The sequence below is a fragment of the Ascidiella aspersa genome, chromosome 7 (genome assembly GCF_963924565.1).
Source record: "Ascidiella aspersa chromosome 7, kaAscAspe10.2, whole genome shotgun sequence".
In the NCBI taxonomy this organism is placed as follows: Eukaryota; Metazoa; Chordata; class Ascidiacea; order Phlebobranchia; family Ascidiidae; genus Ascidiella; species Ascidiella aspersa.
This window is the reverse complement of record NC_139453.1, coordinates 25,327,585-25,345,873: the sequence shown is the minus strand read 5'-3', so window position 1 is coordinate 25,345,873 and position 18,289 is coordinate 25,327,585. Positions and strand designations below refer to the sequence as shown.

The 18,289-nt window shown below is 39.8% G+C and overlaps 1 protein-coding gene across 1 annotated transcript; it reads right to left on the bottom strand.

Annotated features, from left to right (window-relative positions):
• Positions 1-190: 190 nt before the first annotated feature.
• On the bottom strand, positions 191-16,346 carry LOC146138649 (protein unc-93 homolog A-like). Its single transcript, XM_083393330.1, has 10 exons — positions 16,114-16,346; positions 14,890-15,077; positions 8,020-8,200; positions 6,747-6,886; positions 6,003-6,237; positions 4,542-4,680; positions 3,811-3,984; positions 2,753-2,846; positions 1,685-1,863; positions 191-1,208 (listed from the first exon to the last, which is right to left on the bottom strand). The coding sequence occupies exons 1-10, from the start codon at positions 16,275-16,277 to the stop codon at positions 1,086-1,088; spliced, it is 1,617 nt and encodes a 538-aa protein (XP_083249456.1). The 5' UTR covers positions 16,278-16,346; the 3' UTR covers positions 191-1,085.
• Positions 16,347-18,289: the final 1,943 nt, after the last annotated feature.

Here is an 18,289-nt window from a genome sequence, read left to right as displayed (position 1 = left end):
TCCGTGAAAAGCTTGGACACGAAAGGAATAGCAAGCAGGCGAAATAAAATGACGAATTAACTGATTAATCGCAACACGGTCAATTGCACAGCGTATATTGAGGTGGGAAACGGACGTAGATTCGAACGAGAAAAGCGCGAATTGCACAAAACTGTAACTCTCCTAATCCGAACAGAATTGCCCTTCAAAGGGGGACTCTTTTAATGCGAGAACTTTGTAAAAGGGTTGCATACAGCGCCCGAAATGTTTTTACAACCAAAAAATATATCATCGTGGCCTATTAAGTAGGACAGTGTTTCTCAACCTATGGGCCGCGAATCAAAATTGGGTCTCCGTTAAAACGTGGGTCAACTGACCTTGGTTTTATTGGGCCGCTAAATTTCAAATAATTACAAAAGGTCGACCAGCCAAATTTTTTAGAAAAGTTTGGGAACCGCTGATATAAACAGACACAAGTATATGTATATATAATATATATGTATATAAATTTCAATCATATGTTTGGCATACGCGGATTAAAACAGGTACAAGTGCATTGGATAGCGACACTCAAGCACAGCTTTGGATTTTGCTGCTTGACGGAACTGAGGTTTTAGTTCGCGCCCATCGACCGCGATAAAATATACTAGAGCACCGTATTTGGGTTAAACAGTCACTCGCTATATGGAAGTAACGCCTGTGTGCAAAAAATGTATATATGCGAGCGAGGCGCGTTAATACACAGTGGCGAAGCTTCTGTTCGTCGATTTAAAGCAGACGGCGACAAAGCCAAAACAACTACTGTATTCGGGCCTTAATTTTACGTTGTGCTCTGTATGGTAAAGTCTCAGTATATACGTTAAACTACGCCACTGCATACGAGATACGCCTCAACGAGAAATTAAACAGCCGCAATCGAATAAATGTATCTCGACCAGTTTTCTCAATAAACCGAAAAAAAAAATCGCGATAATACCGCAAGAGGGCGCCGCAAAGCGGGTACCGCTAGAATTAGGAATGCGTACACAATAAAGAGCGTCTTTTTCTCGAGCAAGGCCGCGCGACCCGCCGCGTATAAAATCAGGTGAAAGTTGAGCGGAGGCTTTTTACATGGACGTGATCCGGTTTCTGTTGTTCAAGGCGCTTGTGGTCGACTCCAGGTAGGCCTCGTTCTCTTTCTCGCCGCCTTCGCGCACCTTTCTGTTCCTTAGCTTCTTTTGCTCGTTCAACTGCGCAACGAAGAGTAAGGCTTGAAGGCGAATACTTACATGTAGGGATTATATAAAAAAAGCAATTTCTATCTATTAATATGTTGCCTGATGGAGCTAACTCCATAAATAACAACATTTTTCCGGAATAACAACAATATTTTTCAGGACCGGTGCAGGCAATCTTGTACCAGCAGGAGCCCAGACAAGGGCACTTATTTCAGACCAAAGGGACAACTCGAAATTTCGTCGCGTAATATCTTCGGAAGTAAACAAGATATTAAAAATATTAATATTCATATTTAGGAATAATAATATTCAGTCATATTCGGCCTTAAAATTGAAAATGTTCTCTGAGTGACTTACATAGGGTGATACCTTCGACCTACGAGTCTACTCTTCAAAATGAGATATTACTCGACTGACAGTTATATGAATGAAGGCATATCAACGCAGGCCGGAGCCACGCCCCAACGGCACGCCCACAAGCGTCCTACCTCGACGTAGTAGTAGAGCGTCATCCCGACTAAGAGAACGCCCAGCAGAACCCAAATCTTGGCGTCCAGACAGATGAAGCTCTGGTATGCGAAGGCTATTACGAATCCGAGCGACTCCCAGAGACGGTAGTTGGCGAAACTGGCCTCCTGGTTGGTGACGAACAATACTCCGTAGAAGGCTGACAAAATATGAGCGGGATTAGTTTAAGGCCTGCTGGAGCGAATGGACGGCGTGGATTAGTTTTTGCAGTTCTGTGCTTTTTTAAGACAATCTTCAGCTTTTTGGCAACAAAAGAGTAACGACGGGTTACACTTATGCGGTTTTGTTTAGCACTTTAAACAAGTTTTGGAATTTGAATGCGCGTATTGCCATTCTTAACTCGGCCAAAACCTAAGTAATTAATAGGATCAGTTTTATTAGCGTACTTTCATTAAAAAGACTATAATTTGCCAAACGTTGAAAACAGTGACTTAAGTGCAAATAAGGCTATCTTGGTAACAATATAGAGTTTGTCTAGTTAATCGACGGTTAATAAATCGAGTGGCGTATAAAATAAAGTCTTTTGGGGACGTAATTTAGTTTAGAAAACCAACCCATCAAAAGTTCATGGTTCGATTCGTTAATCTCTTTGAAATACACTGAAAGTCATCGCAGACTCACCGAATCTGTTGATCTATGATGCAAGCAGAGCAGACTAGAAAAACAACTAGTCTGCAGTGAGGTTCGAACTCACGACCTCCGGTCAAGCCGGAACCGTCGCTCTACCAACTGAGCTATGCAGGCTCAGAGAGAAGCGAGTCGAGAAACAACCATACGCCAATGCTTGCTCAATTCTCTTTAAAAGATTTTAAACAAATAATTTGTTTTTATACAAAAAGTATGATTTGTCAACCAATCAAACGGAATGTTTCCTACTATAAGATTACACAATATGGAGTGTTTATGCATCAGTTTACTGCTCTGTACGTAAATATTTGTGGCATGAACACGGTATACTTTCTAATTGGTGTACAACCGCATGAAAAGCCTCAAGGCCTTTATGACAACGATGGTTCGGAGTCACTTACCGTTTAACTGCGTCTGCCAGACTGCGTCCGCCATTCCCCACAATGCTGCTAAGATGAAGAAAAGCGGCGCCATGTCCGGGTAGGGCACCCATATCTGCAAGTTAAATTCGCACATTAGGGTTGCCGCAAAGATTTCTAAATGCAGAAACGGTATCGCGATGGTCGAATCCAAATTTTCATATAAGCGGCGCCACGTAAAGGATTTATATCATTGAATTGTCTAGACCAGTGGTCACCAAACTTTTTTCGCTCGCGGCACACTAAAAATATCTTAAAAATTTCGCGGCACACTTTTAACAGAACAAGAATAGAGTCATTTTACAATCGCTCTGATAAACTATATGTAAATGTCTCAATGTGATTAATTTGTAATGGGTATAGTGCGTATTTAAGTCTAAAATGGTTGCGTGTATGCCTATTGGTAAAATAAATGCTCTATTTTCCGAAATTACAAAAAGTTTCGCGGCACACTTGACAATTTCTCGAGGCACACTGGTGTGCCGCGGCACACAGTTTGGGAATCACTGGTCTTAAGTAGACTGAACAGACTTAAATACCCTTTTTACCCAGATGGTATGTTCCTCGACCAAAATAACCGCCAGCATTTCTTGGTAGGTAGGACTTAATTACAGAACACGCATTTATTTTCTACGAAACAAAACAAACAGTATTTTACGCCGTCACGAATATCACGGTTTAGCAAAGAAAAAAAAACGACTATCGCGATAACACACTAAGAAGGCTCGAACAGTAGTATTTTTTTTCACCTATAATATTATTACATGAAAAAACACGTTCTATTTTCAAAAATATCTAAAAGACGCCTTTTTCATGGGAAATAAAATATCGAATCGAATGGCGTTACGTATATTTTTAAAGTCCTTACCCCTAAAGCCAAAAAAAGGGGCAAGGACGTGATGGTAATAAATCCACCCATTTTTTCCTAAGAGAAAAACATGCTTAAAAAAGTCGCAACTCTTTCCAATACGATTAACTTATTTTCTTTACACTCCCCAAACACCCCACAACAACTAGGGGATTTCCCGAGCAAGCCTTACCTGGAACGTTATGATCAGCCCCAGGTTGATTAGGGCGGCAAGGGTGAAGAGGGGTAAGCGACCCACCCACTTTTCCACGCCCCCGGCCAACAGGGAGCAGACCGCGTCGCACGCCCCGTAGCAGATGATGACGAAACCGACCCAGTTCACCCCCAGGGGGCACGTGACGAAGGACTGGGTAAAAAAGGAAGGAGGGTTACTAACAAGAAAGGCTATTTGACCAAATCGACCAAAGCGTAATATCTTCTTATTTAAACAACATATGGACGCATTCGAATAAAGAGACTGATGATGCCGTGATTGGCGAAATATATTTCTCTTTTATAAACTATAGTGACTGATTTTGACTGAGACAAGAAAGTCTATACTGTTTTGCATATGGACGTCTTAATAATTAAAAACAACTCCTCTGATAATTGTAAATCCTCTGATAATTGTAATTCCTCAGGTATGTAGTTGTAATTGAAACAGCGTTTTGGTAATCTAAAACCTATTGTAATAGGTAGCGTTTGCACAAACGATTTTTTTTTAAATACAAAGGTTATTTTACAGGGTTGCAACACTAATTTATGAAAATAAATCAATGATTTTTCAAACGAAAATTTGTAGGTTTTCAACGATCTTAATGACATTGACAAAATGATTTTTCCAATAAAAAACGGAAAAACACGTTTAAAAGAAGGCAACTAAAAAAAAACAACAACAAAAAAACACAGAGTGGTAAAACCAACCCTTGTATATTCGCCGGTGAGAAAGGCCTGCTCGAATCCGCTGTACATCGTGATGGGAATAAGCAGAATCTGGCGTCTGTCCTTCATGTGCTTGAAGGTGGCCACCAGAAGATCGAACGGCCCACGGGTTTCGTGCTGCCTGCGCGAGTACAACGGGTTTTTTATTTTTATTTATTTTTTAAAGGCTACAAATGGACTCAATTTATTCCAAAATGTTCCAATTTAGGTTAAGTATAGACAACCTGCGCAGAACGTAAATATTTTAGTCTGCAAAGGTATAACATAGTTATTAGGTAAAACTCTAGTTAAAATTTTAGCTCCGTAAAGCAGTAACTTACTAAAACCGCTACGCAATATAAACGACCGTTTTTCGTATAAATAATTATAATGTTGATCGGTTCCTATAGTTTCTTTTTTTGTTATTGCGCTTCAACAACAAAATGGAAAGACGGAACGGGTCGACAGACGCTTGTTTTTCATTGTTTTACACTTAAACAACAAAATAGAAACGGACGAGAATAAAAACGATCACCTATCGAAGAAGGACAGGTTCGCGCTAAAGGCCAGAGTCCCATTGTCGTGATAATTTTAAATCGATTTTACGCTGTCATATGGATCAGTGTAGAGCAGGGGTTCTTAGCCTCTTTTGTATGTTTTTCCCTTTTAACAAAGATGAATATCAGATTTAGCCCCAATATATAAAGTGGTGCTCATTTCTTAAAATAACGTAAGTAACAAATTACATCAGTTATATTCAGTGCGACGGCTGCCCTTGCTTTTTGGCAACGAGTTTTTCAATGTCTGGTAAAGGTAATGCACAACGAATATCAAATTCGAGTCTGTTTCGTGATTTAGATTTTTAATTTAATGCAAAGATGCTGCTTCGGCATAGGTTAGTTAAAGAAACGAAACCAGAATATTCGGAGCTTGAATCCCTATCCTTGGAATGGATTTAGCGTTAATTTAACCCAGGTTAAGAAGGGCTGGTGTAGATAATTTATGTGCCGTAAAGTTTTGATTAAGATGAAAAGAGAACGATTCCGAACTATGCAATTGTAGCTCAAAAATGCAACAACGATAGGTAATGATTTCATTTTAAATGACCGGGTTTAGACTATTATGCAAAATTCTTTAAGAGTTCAGGGACTCACCGAAAGTAGTCGGACCATATCACCGTTTCGGAAAACAATAAATTAATTGTGATCATTTAATACATTTTTTGTAGCTATAAAATTTATTTAACTTTTTACGCCTACAGTTTGCTTATTATGTGTTCTGTTTTCGTTGCTTGCAATTTGTGAAATCAGTGGTTCACAACCTTTTATGGCTTGTGGCACCCAAAAGGGAAAAAAAGAAAAAGATCGTGGCACCCCTGCTAGATTTTTCGTTGAGTAACTCACTATAAAGTCAGCGGGAATACCACCAAAACCAAAAAAACACGCGACAGCTACAAAAACCCACCTGATTTTAATTGGATCGACGGCCACGGCCATGACCAGTGCGCCGGCGAAGCCTATAGCTGTGTAGATGCCCATTAGCGTGTATATAGTTGAGTCGGACGGGCCGGCTGCGTTCAGCTCGTTCACTGGGCATTCGGAGCTGTTGTACATGAGTCGCGCCGCGTTCAGGTCTTCCTGGCAGTCGTTCTTTCCGCAATAGTTCTCGATGTAGGTCGCGTTGTAGCAGGACGGGAACACTGCGCGGACACGAAGGCTTGAATTAGCTTGGCTCGGTTGCTTACTACAGCAGTGCTTGTCAACCTTTTGTGGAACAGTACACACAATTCGTATTAAACGTGTTGCCCAAGTATGCAGATTTGAAAACAGCTGTGGTTTTGCGGTGATGTTGGCATTAGACCCCCCTCATCAAAAACAAAACAAAAACCGCCCTGCGTCGTCTAAGGTTACTTCTCTATGACGTCACGTACAGAAGAAACTTCATGACGTCATGCCAGAAACAGTTTGTGATGACCGGCGCTAAACAAAAATCTGAATACCACGTCAGATGACTTATTTCAGTAATCCTCTCCGCATCTTGTGCACTATATAATAAATATTTATTAAATAACCTGACATTTAAAATACTACTGTGTGCATAGGCGCCAAACATGGGTGTGGAAAGCGTTCACCAGTAATGCCTATTTAAAGCCCCAGGTTTGAAAAAAACTATGACACAAGAAATGGTCAGATCTTCCTGGTTGCTCACCGAGGCTGTCGGAGCCGCTAGAAAGCACGAAGGAAGAAATGAGGTTTCCGATGATCTGCGTCGACTGGAAGAAGAGAAAGAAGATGCCGAAGAAGCGGTTCACCACCACGTCTGTCGTTTGGCCCGTCAGTCTGCCGTACCTGAACAGAGTGTGAGATGGTGATTAGGTTTTAAGCAAACTTGGACAATAGATAATTCTAGTGTATTGATTCAACGAATTAGAGCTAAATGCGCCTAATTCTGATTCTAATCTAGTTGTGAATTGCTTGTGTTGTCTAATTCTAGTTCTAATCTAATTCGAATTTTACTGATAACGCTACTTTGTCCAACGGCATCTTTAGTCTCTTAGTCAAATTCTGGTAAGAATAAATTGCGATTTAAATTAAATTTATTGTGAATAATTAAATGTATTTCAAGTTCAACTTGTAGTTTAAATTTTGGTTTTCAATAATTCGGTTATTTCAATTCTAATCTAATTTGGAAAAAGTAAAATGCCCTAATTTTAATCCTAATTTAATTTCAAAAATCTAAAGTAAGTTGTCAAAGTCTGGTTTCAAGCAGCGCTGCGGAGTCGGTTTAAAACAATAGTTAGACTCCCGAGTAAGACTCCGGCCAAGAACATGAAATCGAGTCCAGAATACTGCAACGGCTTCACAGCCTTGTATGCAATCATTCAGGTAAATAACTAGAGTGGAAATACGAGCATTTACTCATAGGGTCGTAATATCACTCACCCATACAATACGGCGGTGGAAAATATTAAAAAAATATTTCACTATTCGAATTTGCTACTACGCAAGCGAACGTTGGACTTGGGACTTTAATGTCCGACTCCAGCCAAATAAGCTGACTCAATCGAGACCCGATTCCGGCTCGGCAGCCCTGCTTTAAACGGGGGAGCTGGTGAATTTCCATTTGCTTTAGTGGGGTCGGCGTTTTAGCTCGGATTGTTTTGAGTGTTTCTTAACTCAGGTGCCTATGGGTTAACGTTAAAATTCCCAGGCGGCCTACGTGCAAAATATTCTCGTACCGATATTTGAACTAATATATAACAAAGTGTTGCTCATCCAGCAGTATAATATAATTAATCGACGTTGCGACGTTCTATACAGAAGTTCTATTCTGTCTTGCATGATGAGTTAGTATTCTGATGAAAGCGTTCTGTATAGAACATGGGAACGTCGATTGATTATATAATACTGCTGGATGATCAACACTTTGTTATATATTATGCCTGGAACCAATAGCTTATTTCATTTAAACAAATTTATACCTTTTGGCAGCCGTCGTGAGATAGGTGCATTTGGCCGACCAAAGAGGGGCAGCCCCAAGGCCGACGAAAATCGAGCTTGGCACCAGGGTGCCCCAGTGTGGGTAGAAGTTGGCCAGCGGGTAGGTGCAGTAGCAGCAGATGGCCACGGCAATCGTCCACTTGCAGCCCAGAACCTTGATTACTACAACGGATAAAAAGTTTCGTTGAAAAATGTTCGCTCGAAACTGCACTTTGTAAGGTATGATTAGCACGGAGTTATGGTGGCTAAGCACTGGGATTGTAGACAAAAAGAAAGGCCGGTGTTAGAGATGGCAAGACTTGAATTTTACCTTATATATGCGATATCCGATATTCTGGCAAAAAGTTTCTATGACACATAATGTCCCAGAAAAAGCGAAGCTGTTTACAATTTTCGCCTGGAGTTTTCGAATACAATAAATGATATTGTCGACTTCGAGCTCAGCAATTTAGATAGACTTTAGCTTTTAAAATGGCTTTGGAAACTGCGAGATAAGTGCATTTTTTAATGAAATATGCCTACTTGACTTGAAAAAGTGTGACAATCGTACAACATTTTAGAAGCCATCTTTGCAGTAATCATTAACCACGTAACGAGTAACTTTATTCGGTTACCCAACAAGCAAATATAAGCAGAGATTTGACGTCAAGAATCAACGTATAAATTTAGAGCAAAAATCAGAACCGCTGGACTATAACATAAACAGTTTGTTAACAGCAAAAATCTAGTGAGGGGCTCAAAGTCCCTTTTCGCATGGCAGTCCTAATAGAGCCTTTTCGGTTGGTTCAGCAAATCGAGAAGCTGATTAACAGGACGTTGTCGGCAAATATGTGTTTTGCAAATCTGTGAGAAACATCTCGCAAGGGTAAGTGTTGAAAATATCTGCCACGGCGGTTCCCAGAAACAAAGTGCTACGTGACATGTCTGATTGCATTGTCAATCCACTTGAATGACATTCCTCGAGAAAACGACAACCCCGGACTGCCCGTGATGTCACTCATCAATCATTTTTTAGGTTTCTTTCTTATTCGCTTTCGCACAGACGGACAAGACGTGTGAATGCACACGTGCGCGATTGCGTGTAAACATTGATTTGGCGTGGCAAGTTAAAGTTTAACGCCTCGAGATAAACCAGCTACAATCTCGACAAGTGAAGGGTTTTCGATGGCTATCGGCGCTAATGTGAATTTAGGCAAAATTCACCACTCTATGCTCGCGGTGTTAATTGAAGCTAAGATACGCGTACAGTGAAAAAGTTATCGGATTCAATCCCAAAATGAATTTTGATAAAATTATTAACTTCGCAATAATTTTATAAAGCCCAGTGCAGTTTCTGTTAATATTTACATTTCATTCCTTTAATCGTAATCAAGTTACCAAGTTTGACAAATATTTCGTATCATATTTAATCCTTACAGATAATTTTCAGGTTTAAAAGTGCTATAAGGTGACGCTTTTCGAAACAATCTATAAGCGGAAACAGTTGTGATACAAAGGGTCCGCAAATACCGAATGAAAACTCGAGGTTTTGTGGAAATTGCTAATCGGTTTCTCCTGCAGTCAAGCTCCCATTAGAAACAACGAACACCAAAAGCGGCATTTACCTTAAAAATATTTATAAAAATTTGCAAAAAAACGCGCTAACGAGAGGATGTGGCGAGACGTTTAAATATGAATTACCCCCAAAAGTATTCGGGAGCCTCGTTTTAACTAACCCACACAAGGGTTCGAAAAATGAGGTACCGGAATAAATGAGCTGACCCTAGGGCAGAAGTTTATTTTTACACATCAAAAGTGCTATCCCTGCCTCGTACCCCCTAAAACAACCCATAAATTTTACAACGTGACCATGCTTTGTTTTCAAACTGACATAAAACGCCATCAAAACAATGAGCTGTTGTTATTGGCCCGGCGTCAAAACAGCTCCAGTCATTCGTGTGCCTTGAAGTGGTTTTGCAGGTCGGCGGCTAAAGGTAAACGGCCGCTAAAATACGCATTCCGGCCGCACTAAAACAACTAAATCTTGTTTTGGGGCCTTTTGGCTTGCCGTAATTGGGAAATAAAACGACTTTACATATACTATAAAAGCGAGGCACAAAGCGGATTAAAGCTGTTATCGTACGTTAATTTAAGCCGCACAAAAGTCTCCGACGGGATTTCAGACCACGTAAATACTTGTTTCCGGAATTTTATAGGACTTAATGGGATGTGGCATGGGAAACCTAAAGGGTACAGACCGTCGAGCCAAGCAAATATTTGCCTCGTTAAAATGTAAACGATTGAGGCGAGGCGACTTGGTCGTTTGCTGATCAATTATTGCCGAAGTTTGGTAGATTTACGACGCGTCGTTATAGTTTGCAGGCTGCAAACTAAGAAAGCGAAATCGCAAAGAAAGCTGCTAATATTCCAGATCTCAGTTTAAACGTTTGCTGAACTTTTTCAGTCAAAGTTTAACGCGTTCGGTTCCTGCAAAGGGTCGAAAAAAATCATTACTTTTTTTCCCGAAATGTTATTTTAATAAACTATATGTACGTAAGACTCGTTAAATTTAATTATTAATTAATAATTAATATTTTTTTGCATGTAGAAGTACAATACGTTTTGCGTGTATTGGTCTCTTGTACGATACGATAGCTGCCTTAAGCAACAAAGGGATTAGAGTTTTGGATAATGTCAAAAACATAGGAATGAAAAACATGACAATAAAACTGTGTTTTGCACATGCGTGCGATATTAGAAGCGCGTTATTACAAATGATACGAAACGAGTCGATTAAGATGTCAAATACTTTAAGGCGAGTGCGTAATTAGTATTTGCGCACACAGAAAAAAAAATTCAATCCCCGAAAAAGAAAGATTGTCGCGTTGGTTAACCGCAAAACGAACTGAATTTTTTACATGTGCTGCAACACGTTTAAAGAATATAAGAATCCCTTAAAATTCGCTGACTCTAAGTTGCTTGCTTCAATCCGGCGTTTTTCCAGTCGTCAACCCACAGACTTGTCTTTCGAATATATTTTTTTATTCGCCAGTTAAAATAAAATAATGACATTCCATGACACTTTTCTGAAACGTGAGCAGGGGGAAACCGTGAACTCATGAAACTTATGCAAGGGAGCGATAGTCAGGGCTGCGGAGCCGGTTAAAAAAATAAACCCGTGACGACTTGCGGGTCCGGAGTGCGACTCCATAAAAAACAAAGCGACTCCGTCAAGTATCGACTCCGCCTCCGCAGCCCTCAGCCCAAGAAAGGTTGAGTTAATCGCAGTCAAACAGTCTTGTCACTTAACGCCCGCAAGTTCTGCAAATTAGTGTGTATAGTATCGAACGTCTACCCGAACTTGATTAAACTTCAAAGGGCTAATCTCGTCGATCAAAGCGCGCTTCGTACTTTGGCAAACAGCCAAATTGGCTCGAAACCAGGCCCTAGAATTCTCGGAACTCGGGCGCACTAAGTAACTTGCGATGCGGGGCTTTTCCGGGTATGCGTCACTGTAGTGTGTTCCTGCTTATCGCAAAAAGAATTCGAACGAACTTTGTTTTTCATTAACCGGACCCTTACTCTTGTTTGTTCTAAAGTCTGCAACAAAACTTTAACCGATCTATAAGCTTTGGGCCTTTTGGCGTAACCCGATATTGTAAGCTACTGCCGGGGTTCTTGTTAAATTCAATAGGCTTCGGATACAGCAATCATACTATAACCATCACCAGAGGCTACCAAACACGATGCTCAGATCCGACCTACACACACTATACCACAAATAATCGAAAGAAAAAAGTATTTTATCGGTAGACTTTCGCTATAAAAACTTTTTTGCCAACTCCCCTTCCCTCTAAAAAGAAAAAAAACATTTGCCCAAGATTCTTACTTATATATATATTGTTAACGATTCGTGATATGTTTGTTGACCAATGTGCTATGACATATGACCGACATTGACCGTGTTAAGCAATTATGCAAAACTTGTGACTGGTCCTACTGCCAATAGCTTAATAGAAAAGTCCATCCCTGCTGTGGTGAGAGCAGGCGATTGCCCACCCTAGCAAAAAGCCTATATAGCTCGCCACACCATTATACGTGAAATAAAATCATCGTTACCATTTTAAATATGACGATATAAATGTTCATTTTAACGTGTCGTTCTTTGTGCGAGCAAAACGGTTTGCAGACGGCGAATAATTTACTACGATGCACTGTCCAAATGTCAAAGTGTCCCTTTACGCCATATTAGCCACGAGCAAATAACCTTTCACAAAAATAAGGCAAGGTGCTTAGAGTAAATTGCGGGCAAAATGACAAACGATTGCAGACAGGGACCCTTTATTATCACACACACAACAAAGCAAAACCGCTGAAGGCGACCAGCTTTTCCAAGGCCTTGTTGGATTGATTGCCAAAGCCTACTGAAAAAAATCCGAAAGACTTCCGCGTTGTGTAAGCTTAAGGGAGGGCGCCCGGACATGTCTTAACTGGTTCGAGACGTTTACCCAAAGGGTATGAAGCCGAATGCCGGACACACCAAAGCTAATGTTTAAGGTATCCGGGTTTGGAAGGGTCGTATTTTGTTTTTTTCGCTTTCCCTGGAAAAGGCGCCACGCCCATGCGCACACGCCCCCTTTTGTGACGTACATGCCGTAGCCACGTCGCAGGAACGCGATTCGTTACTGGCGGGGGTTACGCATGGGTGCGTTTCATGATGGGGCGAGGCGATCAAGAAGGCCGAGAAGGTCTATATATTGCACTCAATGGCGATGCGTTCCCAAAACATGTTTGACCGTTCTTGATAAAACAGCCAATTTACATCAGTGTTATAATGACTTAAGTCAATGCGCACTTAAGTCACTGTTTTCAATGACTTCACTTGACTTAAGTCTTTTGGACAAATGACTTGGGTTGAAATAAAGTGTTTTCATAAAACATTTTCTGTAAAATTGGGTTATTTAATTTACTTACCATGCGTTGATGGTATTTTTTACGTAATCGGTAAGTTCGCCAGTTTTAATAGTTGGCGTTTTATTGGTATGACAAGGACTTGACTGGAACTTAGGTCATTTTTAAATGACTTGTTTTCAACTCATATTATAACTCTAAACTTAAAAATATGGAAGTATCGAAATTTTATTATTGCCGGCGTTCAAAACTATAGCGTTGGCATTGCCAACTTTCAATGAATACAACAACCAGGTGTTTCGGCATCTATCTATATGTTTTGACAAAAAATATTTGGCTATTTTTGGTGATCCATTTTTATCAGTTCTACAACAGATTTTTTTTTGCTTTTTTCGCACATTTTATTGTTTAACTTTTTCGTCTGTTTTTTTTGGCTCGACGAGTATTCAATTTGTTAGAGGAAAATTCACCAAACCGAAAAGGGGGATTCGCCAAACGCTTCCCACCAACCTATGGGGTTATTGAGCCGTTACAAGGGGAAAAACAAAACCAAAAGTTTACTCGAATTTTATTCGAAGAGTTAAGAAATAAAAGCTAAACAAGCCTTTATAGAACAGGTTATAGAGAGAGAGTTTTAAAATCGGCGCCACAAACCCTTAAAGAAACAGCCCTGCAAAATAAAAATAAGCGCGGTGTCATTCACTGACAAAAAAACTTACAAAACAACCAAGTGAAACTTGATAATTAATAAATTGCAAAGCCAAAAAGGTCGAGTAGATCGATTAATCAACCTTTTCGGCTTTGCAATTCATTATCAAGCTACATTACAGATTCGTGCGTAGTGTACCCAACCAAATGAAAACTGCTTGATATTATTCTCCTGTTTGTGAGTTTTTACACAAAAGACGCAATTTACTGTAAGTTTAAAACCTTGGCCTAAAACGCAGTTGGTTTTGCTCAGCATTCATCGAAAAAAGGGCGTGTTATTGACAAAATCGGGATTTTCTCGCTTAACCAAAATCCAGAGTCACCGCATCCCCATTCATCGCCAAATCTTTTGGCGTGCGTTCAAGGGCGATCAAACCTTATTGTGACGTCACGTCGTCCTGAAAAAAATTCCGGCGTCACGTGAGATCGGTCACGCTTGAACGGGGCCGGATTATTTTGGAACGAAAAGGGGAGTTTCGCAGTGGCGCGGTTAATTTGAGGTCGAAATGTTTTTGTGTTTGTGTTGGAAACGTACTTAACGGTCTGGAACGACTTTGTAAAGATGCAGCGGGTTTATTTAGGCCCAACGGAGGTTGAAAATCACACATAAACATTTCTTAAAAATAACTTTAACATTTTGTTCGTTTCGTGCAGGAAAACGTACAAGATCAATGTACTCATATGTGTTTAATGTGTTACTTTGTTTGGTATATAGTAATACCGTTTTCTAATCTATAGTTTGGGCGAAAAGTCACTTTTCACTTTTTTGGGGGAGTAAATTTAGGAACGACCCAGAAAAAGTCAAAAAGCACATTATACAAATTGATTGCCACATTTGTTGCGGCTTTGTAACATCAATTCGCTGTCCATACACACGTAAAGCTACAAATTAGTAATAACACTCAGTACCACATACCCTCTAGCCGAGGGGCACTAAAAAGGGCTTTACAAACCCTCGGGATACGTCACTAATTCGGGCGGATCCCTCAAGGGTATTTAACAAAAAAATAGATCAATTAAAAAACTCTTTGACGCCCCCCTTGAACGTACTTTTTCTTTCTATTTAGACTTGATTTCAGATCAAAGTTCGACCCAAAACAGCAGGTTACTCAATGCCACTTGTTTGATGGCTTTATTTATAAAAAAAGCACGCAGACCATAATCGACGCAGACCAATTTTTTTAGGGACGGCGCCAACTATTGCAGAACAACTGCTTCAACCCGAAAAAAAAAAGTTTTCCCGGAAAGCTCACCGTAGGTAGGCAGGAACATGGCCGATATGATGAGAGAGCCGTAGATGATTGACAGGGACCCGGTGCCGAGACCTTCGTCAGCGTTAAGGCTGGACTGGAGGGCCGAGGCGCCGTTGAAGGCTGTGAAGTTTCCGACAAATGCGATGCAAATCAGGATCAGATTCTTCCAGATCTTGCGCTTTTCCTGCCTGAAGACGGAAAATCACACGGGTTTGCAATTTGTGCCGGATTAACCATTAGGCTACTAAGGCTATAGCCCTGGAAAAAATGGGCCTTCATTTTTTTTCAATCTTAAATTTTTGCAAAGCTAATGGTAATACAGATAGCCTTAGGCCCTGCAAAAATTCGACCCTCAATTTTTTTTTAGCCTCAATTTTTGCAAATCTAATGGTAATACAGTGGAAAATTTCGGCCCTCATTTTTTTAAGCCTCATATTTTGCAAAGCTGATGGTAATACAGTGGAAAAATTCGGCCCTCAATTTTTTTAAGCCTCAAATTTTGCAAAGCTAATGGTGATACAGATCCCGTATCAGTACAGTACAGTTTTTGCTTAAAGGAATTTAATTAGGTCGAGTTTTCGTGTATGTATTTCTATTACTTTTTGTAGCTTGGTTTGCAAAACTAGGACCTTTTCTAGTAAACAGCCTTAGGCCTACAGTACCCGTAATCCGGCCCTGGTTTGCACGAATTCGTTTGTTGGAGCCCTCCCCTCGAATGAACGACGACACGCCCACTTTTTCACGTGCCCCTCGCAACTTAATGTCAGGAAGTCTTTTAAATTGGGTGTTTTCTAGTTTAAAAGCTCGATCTGTTTTAAAACCTCGGGTTCCTGGAATTTCGAAAACAAAAACAACAACTTCAACCCAGTTTGCCGAAAAATTTAAATTTCCAAAATAAAAATGACATAAAACCCTGATATCTGGAATTACATTAAATAAACTACCAATAAATTTCGTAAAAATTCCTAAATGGTGAACTGGCTTAAATTTCACGAAGTAGTGGAAATTTGGAAAACAGAAACAACAAAGTGAACTCAGTTTACTGGAATAGTTTAATTTTCCAAAAAAAGAACTAACATAAAACCCGGATAACTGGAATTTAATTAAATAACTACCAATAAATTCGTAAAAATTCCAAAATGAACTGGCTTAAATTTCACGCAGTACAAAAATATAAGTATATATACGATAAGGTAAAACTCGGCGCAAAAACTTTACGCTTACTTTCTGCGTTTCGAGTCGGCCATAATCGACTGGAGGTCGTCATATTCGCTGCTTTCCTCCGAGCTCGAACCGCTACGCCGATTTTTGTCGGGGAGAAAGCCGCTCTGTTCGCCATCGTATTTCGCCGGTAGCTCTTCACTGCTCGATTCCAGCTCGGTTGCCATGGTATCACTCGGTTGCGTGGTGTGACGTAACAAAAAAGTTTCACGCTAGCAGCAGTTGTGCAGTTTTATTATTGCTGCAAGAAAACGAACATCGGCTTAGCTGAAAAATACTCACTTATATACATGCAATAAAGCGGTTGCTGAATTGCGAAAGTTGGTCGCTTGCCGAACATGGGAAAACAACGTAGATGTATAAAAAAAACACAGCATGGTTGGCATCTAAGCATTACTATATAACATTGACAGGTTTTGCTAAAAAAGCCTACCAACCCAGCAAAATATTTTATCCCAGATCTTTTAAGCGTTTTTTTATTTTGCTCTACTAAAAAGCAGTCAAAAGGTTACTTAAAAAAATCGCAACATAAATGTTATTCAGTATTATATTGGGCTCGGACAAACCATACTAGGGTTTTTAATACTTTTGGCGTCTCTGGTGAATATCGTAAAAAGGAACCAGCTGTCTTGCATTGTTGTAGGAAACCTTGTCATTATCATTTTTTCTACGTTGTGGCACACTTATTAATCGTTTGAAGTTTAGACACACCCGTTTTTCGCACTCAATAATACAAGTATGGCATGAGGAGCCTTTCGGCATAGGCTGCTGTTTTATACCTTGAAAAAATGTAATTAGCTCAACAAATTTGTTTAAGTTAGACAACCTGATCTATCTTTACTTATTGTTGTGCGGTCTATAGTCACAATATGGCTTTCACTACCTTGACACTCAATTGTATGCGATTTATCTAAATATATCGATACACGTTATCACTACTGCCGTTATAGTGTTACATAACATCAGATAACGCGACTACAACAACCATAGTTATTTCATACTCGAATTAAAACTGCCAAAACAGACGTGGTGCAGAAAGGAAATACTATAACGCGTCACCGCTATGCAATAATATTTAGTTAACTGACACGATCGCCTCACTATAGATCTTTTCTATAGGCCCTACATTAAAGCCTTTATTTTAAAACCTCCCTTTTGTCAAAACAAATGATAAGAAATCGCCGTTTTGACCTTGGTGCTTTTCCGCTTTAAAAGAAACTTTATGTTAATACTATTATTTGGTTATAATATATGGATCAGGGTTGTAAAAATTACGGTCTTAGTTCTTTGAGGTTATTGACGCCACAAAACAGGCATTTTTTCAGCAATTGTTACGAAGAAATAGGATATAGCGTTCACACATTTTTCTCGCAAATTGCACGGGCATTTGCTTGTGTGCGATAGGTGCGTGGCGCGTTACCCGGTTTCCTGTGATAATACACTGTGTAAGCGACAGCAGTCACATCTGACATAACTCTGAGCTGTACTACAGTCGACGTTTTATAATGCAGAAGTTTTCAAACTTTGCGTCGTTTCTACTTTCGGCGCACATTTGATTCGTTTGGCATTGCTAAAAACTCCATTGCGGTAATAAACTGCTTGCATATATTTTTACCCCATGACGGGTTCACGACCTTATTGTAACTAAAAAGAACTGCTGCGTTGATTATAAGATTTCCAGATACTTTAAAACAATGACTTGGTTTTGGTGTAAATTGTTTGAAAATGTTATAATGTTATCATCACAATGACATGTTAAACGCTGTTTTGAGGGTATTTGATCAAATAAAACAGTTATTTCCCTATATGCTTAATTCAACACCCTATAAATCTCATTGTGTGGCAATAAATGGTCAAAATTAAAATAAACTTTAAACTATTTAAAATTTAGGCTGCAGTAGTAACCAGTAACAACATCGGCAAGACCGGCGTACGGTCATACTGAAACGTTCTTAGCTCCACTGGTTACGGTGTTTAGTTACAAACAAAAGCATTAGGTGTAAGCACAGCGATGTTTCACTTGGGAAAAACAGCCCTATCCACCAATTCACAGTGATACAGGATTGTCAAGGTACCGAGGTACATTGCTAGCTTTTCATTTAAAAGCCTGCGGGCGTAGCTTGTATATTTTAAAAATAAACGTACAAGTGTATAACAGTTGCTTGCAAACTGTGAAATT